Source organism: Labrus mixtus, chromosome 20 (assembly GCF_963584025.1).
Source record: "Labrus mixtus chromosome 20, fLabMix1.1, whole genome shotgun sequence".
NCBI lineage: Eukaryota > Metazoa > Chordata > Actinopteri > Labriformes > Labridae > Labrus > Labrus mixtus.
In genome coordinates this window covers 10,260,017-10,269,492 of record NC_083631.1, presented here as the reverse complement: position 1 = coordinate 10,269,492, position 9,476 = coordinate 10,260,017, and the positions used below count along the sequence as shown (strand labels likewise).

Here is a 9,476-nt window from a genome sequence, read left to right as displayed (position 1 = left end):
TAGAAGAAGGAGGAGGTGAACAGATTCTGTTAGAGGTTCAAGGCCATGATGAAGAGGGGAGTTTTTAGGGTCTTCTTGAAGGTGGAGAAGGGGGGGTCTCTGATGGTTTTTGGGAGTGAGTTCCAGAGGGTGAGAGAAGAAGGCCCTGTCCCCCCAGGACCGACAGTTAGTCCTGCGGGGGGGTATAGGTGATGATGAGGAGTCTGAAGGAGCTGGTTTATCTAAACCTTTCCCCAAATGTCTCGTCCATCAGAGGATAAACGGCCTCTGTTATAAACACTCCTCCTGCATATTTAGTAGTTTCATTAACTCACCGTCTGCTCCACTTACAGGAGCAGCAGTGGTGATCCTCGAGTCTGTTGGGGCCCGGGGCAAAAATGAATTAGGGGCCCTTCAACCGACGATCATCCCCATCATGTCTGTCCCGACGCTGATGCTCCATTCATGTGGAGTCGGACACATCGCCATTGAAGTTGTAAAATGCGCACGAGCGTCTGCTCAAGTCAGAAAAACTCAACAAAAAAAAGATGAAGGTGCCCAACTTGACGTCTGAATCGTCGTCACATGGGGGGCAAAAATGTTTTGTTCGTGTTAAGATACTTTTTATTAATCATCGTCTTTGTAGTGTCCACGCTGTGTATTGTGGTTGTTTCAACATTACAACTTTCCAAACTGAAATCACGTGAACACACTGAAGTCAGAAAAATGACTTCCTGACTCCGGAACTGGGATCGTCCGAGGAGCACCTGAATGCAGCATCACTCCTCTTCCTCTTTTTCCTGATTCTTTTTTTCACTCTATAGACGGATTAAATTAATTTAATTGAAAAACTTTGGTTTTTCAGAAGGGATACGAGAGTGAATGCTGTCAGATGGGGCCCCCTTAGTGAGGTTTCCTACTGTCATTTGCACATTTAGGGCCACTGTTTATGAGCCCTCAGGGGCCCCCTACTGGTCTGAGGCCCCAAGCAGTTGCTGGTTGACAAGCAGTTCCTCTAAGGAGTACAGATCGTAATACAATAAACATTGGCCACAGAAGAGGAGCAGAGTTAATCATTTTAACTGTCCAACGGTCCAAAGGCTGAGACGACATAGTGATGCATTCTGAGTGAACTTAGTCCTTATTCAGCAGTGTTGGAGGTGATGTGTTACAAAGCAATGCACCTGTGTACTAACTCAGATTGCTTATTTGTTGTTATAAGTTTTATAATATATTGGTTTTGCAATGTAAGTAATCAGTTATTATTTATAAGAGACTGAAAAATAACACTGGCACTCAGATCTGGTCCACTGAATGGAGCAGCTCTCCTTTGACTTCTCTCCGTTTATTTTACAAAAATAAGATTGACTAAAATGTTAACATTTACTTATTAACACAGAAAATGACGTCATTATTAAATATAATTAATTATTTATATCTATATATATATATATATAGATATATTAATTTATATGAATTCAAGGTAAACAAGGGTCAACTTATCTCTTTTCTGTAAGTCGCAGTCAAATATTCAGATTCAACGAAAGTGACTGATAGCAGTGGGCGGCGTCTTCAGTCCTGCTGTCCAATCAGAAGTCAGAGGTGGATGTCGTGGGCGGGACGAGGTATGATCCTTGAAGCTCACGAGCTTCACGCAGTCAGGCAGGAGATCGAAATGGCGGCACCAGCAGAGAGGATGGAGGTAAGGTCTTACAGCAGGAAACACTAAATATACTGCTTTAAATTATGTTTTTTTTTTTTTAATTAATTAACTCTGATTTAAACTGATTAATGAAACATTATTTTAAAACCGTCTGAAGTCGAGATTCGTGTCGTTACGTTCTCTGAAGAAAGAGATGCGACCATTTTAACTTCTGAAGAGTCTCATTCATTTAAAACACACGCAGTTCAGAGATGATTCAAACTCTAGAGACGTTTCTGCTTCATTGTCTGTGTTAATATAAATGTATAGTTATCAGAGTACCCACAGACACGGGGTGTTAAGCCGGGGTGAAAGTGTAAAAAGCGGCCGGCTGAGTCTCATCAGCCTGAGGGACCGCATGGAGACGAACGTGTTAGCATGTTAGCTTGAGGATGCTGCCTCATTCTCCGTCTGCTTCAACGCTGCTCCACTGTTAGCCACAGTTAGCTCCCGCTGTTAGCCACCGTTAGCTGGTGATGCTACACTCATGCGCACATCTGTCCCCACAGTGAGCGGCATCATTAGCGGTAAACAGTTAATTGACCTCGGCTCTTACGTCCATTTGTGTGATTTATGACTCATTAGGAGGTCAGAAGGTGAAGTCTAACACCTTGTAGGTAACTTTGCGGGACTCCGTTACCTGTGTGTCGGCGCCACCGGCTGCAGTTTAAAGGCCTGCTGGTCGGTAGGTCTTACCGGGGATTAACGGTGATGGTTAGACTGTCGGTGTCTCTGTGTGGGGCTAACGGTGTGTGAAGAGCGAGGCCTGAAGCCCCCCCATCACTCTCAGGTTAAGCACCATGTGCTCCACCTTTGTGCTCCGAGGAGGCTGGCCTGGTTACAACTTGGCCAACACCGAAACCCTCATAACTCTTCATTTAATAATTTAATTAATCTAATAAGTACGCAGATAAAGAACTAAGATACTCAAACTAGCCTGAGGGTGCAGGACGCGTCCTCAAGGGTTTAATTGTGTTGGCAGATATCTGCTTTGTTACTTATCACCGTCAGGCTACATACATCGTCTGTTTGAACATAATATTTAAACAGCTAAAAAGACCTCGCTGTGATTAAGTGTGTGAGTGGTCAAACTAATATAATAAATTACTTAACATTAAACACAAACCATTTAATCATCAAATATTTATCAAGATCACCCACTATCATAAACATATGAAACAGAATGTCTACAGCCAGCTCTGCCTCCAGGCTGTTTTCATATCTACACTCCTGAAAACTTCTAGATAATTCCAGGAGGACTGCTCCAGAAATCAGATCCAGGCAAGACATGGTGTTAAAAACACAGTGGAAGTGGAGTACGAAGCAGCAATGTCCACAACGCTTAGATAAGAATATTTGTCTTTATATCAATGCTGCAAAATAATAAAGATCAAAACCTGAACTAAACCTGAGTGGCTCAGGCCCCGCCCACTGACATCTCAGCACACCTGTGTGATCGCTGTGTGATGTGGTCATGACACATCTGAAGTTGTCCACAGAAAGCAAAAAGCCTTTTTTGGTAATTTAGAGCAAAATTAGCACTTCTGTTATTACTTTAAATGTCCTGACCAACAGAATCCATCTGAAAATGTGTTACATGTTGTGATGTAACAGTGTGTAACTGTGTGTGTCTCTGTTGAGGTTTCTCAGGGGGAGAGCTCAGCCAAGCCTTCAGCCGAGGACATGACATCAAAGGATTACTACTTTGACTCCTACGCCCACTTTGGCATCCACGAGGTGATTTCTTTGAAACCAAACTCACTAAAGCAGCTTCATATTTACCACAAATAAAAGCTTTAACCCAGTGTGTGTTTGTGTGTCTGTAGGAGATGCTGAAGGATGAAGTCCGTACCCTGACGTACCGTAACTCCATGTTTCACAACAAACACCTGTTCAAAGATAAGGTGGTGCTGGATGTAGGCAGCGGGACGGGAATCCTCTGCATGTTCGCAGCTAAAGCCGGAGCCAAGAAGGTTATAGGGGTACGTACTGAGACGTGTGGATCCATGTGTAGGCGATGGCTTCTTTCACGTTGCACAGTGAGTTTAAACTGTTGTTGTTGCAGATCGAGTGCAGCAGCATCTCAGACTACGCTGTGAAGATTGTGAAGGCCAACAAGATGGACGATGGTGAGTGAGCAGATTCAGAGCTGAGGGGAAACTTGGTGTCAGGATCAGGGAGTAATCATCTTCTCTTTTTGGGTTTGAAGTTGTGACCATCATCAAGGGGAAGGTGGAGGAGGTGACTCTGCCTGTGGAGGGAGTAGACATCATCATATCCGAGTGGATGGGTTACTGCCTCTTCTACGAGTCCATGCTCAACACGGTCATCTACGCCAGGGACAAGTGGCTGGTATGACCCTTCCGTTTGAATATTTGACAAACTGTAGATGTTTCTGTAGAAGAAGCACTCTGATCCAGATCTCAGAATCTTTCTCTTTTAAGTTGTAAATCTGTGTTTAGGTGCTTCTGGTGAGTTGAAACCTGAACATGTTTGAGCTGTAGTCTGAACAGTCTTTTCTTCTCCAACAGAAACCAGACGGACTCATCTTCCCCGACAGGGCGACTCTTTACGTCACCGCCATTGAAGACCGGCAGTACAAGGACTACAAAATCCACTGTGAGTACCGAAGCTGCCACACGTCAGGCCTTTACAATGACTTGTTATTTCAATCTGAAGCAACATAAAACCTCAATTAAATGGACGTGACATTATTATGGCCAGTAAAAAATGTGTGCTTGGCTGTGGAGTCGACCCTGCCGGCTTACTGTGCTGTGATTGGTTCTCCTGGCTTATTGGTTAAAGCCTCTTTGCTCTCACACCGGTGTTTAATTATTCTGATTAGACCACGACAGGTTATAAATATGTCAAGTCCTCCTTCCCTAACCAAATCAGTTTCTCCAAATCTAACGGGTTAATGGTGCTGTCAGTCAAATTATTTTGTTAATTATTTTTACGCCCACACGTTTCAGTAACACCTGTGGCAGGTGTTTGTCACTGAGGCTTTATATGAAAGACTTGACGTTTGTTGTTCACGTCCTGCATGAAACAGTAAGCACTGATGAAATGTTTTGACTTAAACTAGTCTCTTTTTAAAACTTACCTAAACATGACCAGGAATGAGGTTAAAGGTCACAGGGTGGTTATTTTTAGTTTGAAGTCAAACAGGATCTTTACCTTAATGTGACTGTGTCAACATGTAATCCTGGCTGATGAGTCCTCCACAGCTCTCCTCCTGGCTGAGAGCCCTGAACGTAGTGCTCTGTATCAGCCAATCACAGGGCATGAATGACAGGTCCTCTTTTTGGCGGGAAAAGATGCCCTCTGGGAGGATTATAGTCTGGTTATGATTCAGTGATCCTGTGCTGTGCTACATCTGCAGTCAGGAGTGTGTTAATGATCTGATCTTTCTGTGTGTCAGGGTGGGAGAACGTGTACGGATTCGACATGTCGTGCATTAAGGAGGTGGCGATAAAGGAGCCCCTGGTGGACGTAGTCGACCCTAAACAGCTGGTCAGCAGTGCATGTCTCATCAAGGTGGGTGGATTCTGATGATTCCAATGATAATAATTTATCATACCAAGTCACTTTAATCATCACTTGTCACTTTATCTTGTCATTCTCTGCGCATCCTGTCTCAATTCCCTGCATAGTTAACTTCATTCATTTTGTACTGTATATACCCCCTGTTTTTGTTTTTATTTTTATTTATCTTATCTATTCTGTTTAATGTGTATTTTGAGCTCTCTTGTCTGTGCTGCTGCAACGCCTGAATTTCCCCTCTGGGGATTAGTATTATCCTATCCTATCCTAAATGTGTGTATAAAGGAGAATTGTGTGATCTAACTTTGACCCCGTCTGTTTTCAGGAGGTGGACATCTACACGGTGAAGGCGGACGACCTCACCTTCACCTCGCCGTTCTGCCTGCAGGTGAAGAGGAACGACTACATCCACGCTCTGGTCACCTACTTCAACATCGAGTTCACTCGCTGCCACAAGAGGACCGGGTTCTCTACCAGTAAGTGAACACACCACACACCTGTTGTCTTAACACTTGTATCCTGAACCTGACGGATCGCTGTGCAGCGGTTACCCAGCAGGCAGTTTGTCTCATTAGCTCTGACTGGAACAAACACGGCACATCTAGTCAAACTCTGTGACATATGTGCTCGTTCCACTTGGTTCTGAATCAGTATTGTGAACATCTGCAGGCCAATACAGGGGAATAAAAGCAGACAGTTTAAGAATTCTGTGAAGTACATCCCTACAAACTAATCAAGCAGGCATTTAAGAATAAGGTCTCCTTGATTCTGATTAGACTACACTGACCTGATGGAGCCTGCAGGTTTTAGACTGTCTGCACTGACCTGATGGAGCCTGCAGGTGGATCCTGTGTGCTACAGGTTCTTGGATCTTCTGGCCCTCAGTCTGTATTATTTGGAGGTTTATGTTGTGGACTGTTAACACACTGTATTAATGGAGCCTGTTTCCCTCTGTCAGGCCCAGAGTCTCCTTACACTCACTGGAAGCAGACTGTGTTCTACCTGGATGATTACCTGACTGTGAAGACTGGAGAGGAGATCTTTGGCACCATCAGCATGAAGCCTAACGTCAAGAACAACGTAAGCTGACATAAGTTTATTTAAGGAGGATTGTTCATGTTAAGTTCTCAGTTTTGATCACTCGTCATGCACATCATTTGTTACATTCAAACCAGACTTTAAATCTGAACTCGTCCAGATCGACACTGACAGTTTAGTTCTCTGAATGCCCTGTCGGACAGAAATGTGTGTGTGCCGTCTGACGTGTGTTTTTTTTTTTGTCCACAGAGAGACCTGGACTTCACCGTCGACATCGACTTCAAGGGTCAGCTGTGCGAGGTGTCCAAGACGTCAGAGTACCGGATGCGCTAGTCTTCGTCTGTTCAGAGTCTGACGCTCGTCTGCAGCAACATTTTAAAGACTCTTCTTCTTTTTCTCATTTTCTCGTTCAAACAGTATTTAAAGGTTTCACCTCCTCGGGGTCTAAGTACGTTGCCGTGGTGATTCATTGTACCGTAGTCACTCAGCAGAGTGTGTGTCTGCTGTTTGAGTCTTCTTCTTCCGGGGTTTGTTTTGTTGGTTCTCGTCATGAGCATGTGTCAGATCCATGTCGACATGAACACAGCGGCCCTGTTCACACGTCTGCAGAGTCACTGTTCGCTCTCCTTAACCCCCCCCCCCCCCCCCCCCCCCTTAGAAAACACACACACCCCTCCAACACACAATCTGTTAAACATGAGTCCGTGTGCTCTGCTTCCTCATCTATTAGTGCCGTAGGTCTGCGAGTCTTTAGATTCATCATGTTTACTTTAAACCCCGCCTCCACCACGTGTACACTTCATAGACTCGAAGCTGTTCAGACCAGAACCAGCTGAGTGTGTGAACGCGGTGCAGAGATGTAGAGTTCTTACAGCAGCAGAGTGAGTCAAATAGAGCTGCAGAAATCTGCTGTGATTCATGTTCTTGAAGCCCCGCCCCTAATGTTACTTTTGAACGGCTGTAAGAAGTAGAAATTAAACCTGAACTAAGAATAAGAGCTGTGAGAACTAAGAGGCTGAACAACATGAGCAGAAGGTCTTTTATTTGTTCCAGACTTCTTCTTGTTCTTTTGTCAAAGATTCAAAGTCCAGAAATGCTGCCTGCACTGTGTCCTTAAGACGAGCTACACACTGACTCTACACACGGCTGGTTGACTGCATGCTGACCTTCATAGTGTGTAGTTTAAGCATGTAGTAAATGAAACACACACAGCTTACTGTAACAATTAAACAAATCCTCCTGCAGGGGATCCCCCCCACACACACACGTTACATAAATCCTGCAGCGGTGTGCGTCTCCTCCTGCACACTGTGAAATGAACTGTATTTGTGGTTATGACTGTAAACCCGTTCAGAGTTGTCGTGTAGTCTGCATTTGGAACGCAGTGCATCAGAGACTCTGCACATGCTCGGTTGATCTCTGAGGTGTTGTTGCTGCGTCGTGCATGAAGTCTGAGCTGCAGAAATGTTCCCTCCATCAGATCCCGCTGCAGCCTGTAGTTCGAGTTAAAGGTGGACCCGAAGAGAAGGGGGTCTGGCTCTCCTGTGTGTCAGTGTACAGAAACTGTGTGTCTGTCTGAACAGTAGTAACCATGTCGTGCTCTGCAGAGTCAGCTCCGTCTCACACCATCTTATTTTTCTTTTTTTTGTATTTTGTTTTGCCGCTGCTGCGTTTTTTTAAATAAACTAATAAACTGTAAATGTAACTTCCTGCATCGACTCCTTTTTTACAAACAAAACATGACTTTACTTTACTGTCAAACCTGAATGATCACAAGTCACCTGAAGATGTCCTTACACACTAGTCTGTCTCCATGGTAACGTGTAAAACAACACGAGGTCTAACCTCTAAGAGACGCTTCAGTCTGCACCAGTGATTTAATGTGTTAAACTTTATTAAGGATCATCGTAAACTTTGAACCAGCAGGGGGCAGCAGAGGACGAGGTAGTGTCAGATACTGGTCAACAGGATTCAATGAAAGTTGTCATGATTGGCTTCATAAAGTACTAAACAAACTGCAGTGTAGCGCTGCCCCCTGTAGCTCCTCCCACTGTCTAATGAGCCAAAACTGTCCTTGTGGTTATTATGAGACTGAATGACAGGAAACTGTTTCCCAAGTTATCAGCTCATGTTTGCTGCACGCTCTCCTTAATCTCACATTGTTGTCTCCACACACACACAAGTAACACACAAGAACAACACACATAAACCCAGGATGGACGGTTTAACCTGTAAACATCTTTAATCGTTTTTGCAGAAAACCGATTAAGTTAAACTCTGAAGACATCAACTTAAATATATTATCTTTTTATTTGCATGAAAAGCAGGAAACTCAAAATCATGTTCAGGTTCAAGTCTTAATTCATAGCTGAAGTGTCACATGACCAGAGTTTTAAACTTTGGTATGAGTAAAAATCAAATAATAGAAATACCTGTTTGTTGCCACGGCAACAGTAGTTCTCAAAAGTTGCAAGAAATGTGCTGCACTCTGCTGAGTGACTTAAATGAAATGAAATTTACAGTGTAACCAAGAGGGGGAGGAGCTTAACAGCCAGGTGAAAACAAGAAATATAGAAACACATATAAGACGCAACCACCGCCGCCACAGTGTTCGGCTGCAGAGAGATGGAAGACCACAGGGAGGTCATGTGATCTATGTGTGTGTTCAGCATCAGCTGGTTAACCTGCTGAGAGGTCTGAGCTCAACAATGTGGGTGACGTCTGACTTCCCTGTGTTCAGGAAATGACTGAGAGGGGCGAGGATACCCCCCCCCCCCCCATGAGAGGACGGTACTGCTCTGAGACTGTCGGCTCTAGAGTCTCTGTTTGTCATTAACCTGAAGGGCGGGGCAGAAAGGGGGCTGTAGGTGGAGCTAAAGGGCCTGTTTGTTAAACTGTTTCTTGAGGACCCTGATGTGTGTTGCTGGAGCATTTTGACCTCCTGGAACTGAAGGGTGAACAGCTGACCCACATCCTTCTGAGCAGACTTCAGCTGCAGCGGAGCAGGATGAAGGAGCAGGAGAACAGAGGAGGAGGGAAGGCTGGCAGCATGAAGGAGGAAGATCAGGTAAGAATCACCTGGACGCTGCTCTGTGGATGGGGGTTGGGGGTGGGGGACACAGCTCACCTCTTGCGAGCAGAGAACTGTCATCATGATAATATCTGTCTCTCCTTACTGTATAATAATAATAATAATAACTTTATTTATATAGCA

General features: G+C 44.4%; 2 protein-coding genes across 3 annotated transcripts in view; both read left to right on the top strand.

The window, feature by feature from the left end:
* Positions 1 to 1,532: 1,532 nt before the first annotated feature.
* On the top strand, positions 1,533 to 7,967 carry prmt1 (protein arginine methyltransferase 1). 2 transcript variants are annotated; one of them, XM_061065700.1, is made up of 10 exons: positions 1,533 to 1,681; positions 3,332 to 3,418; positions 3,508 to 3,663; positions 3,747 to 3,810; positions 3,891 to 4,033; positions 4,213 to 4,300; positions 5,103 to 5,218; positions 5,550 to 5,700; positions 6,183 to 6,304; positions 6,512 to 7,967. In XM_061065700.1, exons 1-10 carry the CDS (start codon positions 1,586 to 1,588, stop codon positions 6,593 to 6,595), a joined length of 1,107 nt encoding a protein of 368 aa, XP_060921683.1. In that variant the 5' UTR covers positions 1,533 to 1,585; the 3' UTR covers positions 6,596 to 7,967. The 2 variants fall into 2 exon arrangements, with proteins under 2 accessions (XP_060921683.1, XP_060921682.1); XM_061065699.1 differs by having other exon boundaries at positions 1,547 to 1,681; positions 3,323 to 3,418.
* A 1,159-nt stretch (positions 7,968 to 9,126) lies between these two features.
* Positions 9,127 to 9,476, top strand: part of trpm4a (transient receptor potential cation channel, subfamily M, member 4a) — a 16,543-nt gene continuing 16,193 nt past the window's right edge. Inside the window, exon 1 of the mRNA XM_061027293.1 lies at positions 9,127 to 9,329. Within this exon, the coding sequence (XP_060883276.1) occupies positions 9,270 to 9,329 (60 nt within the window). The 5' untranslated portion in view covers positions 9,127 to 9,269. The remainder of the gene's footprint in view (positions 9,330 to 9,476) is intronic.

Coding starts and splice junctions, on each gene's coding strand:
- prmt1 (XM_061065699.1), top strand. CDS start 1,586: ATGTCGTGGGCGGGACGAGGTATGATCCTTGAAGCTCACGAGCTTCAC. Junction 3,419..3,507: donor CCCACTTTGGCATCCACGAG/GTGATTTCTTTG, acceptor GTGTGTCTGTAG/GAGATGCTGAAGGATGAAGT. Junction 5,701..6,182: donor GAGGACCGGGTTCTCTACCA/GTAAGTGAACAC, acceptor TCCCTCTGTCAG/GCCCAGAGTCTCCTTACACT.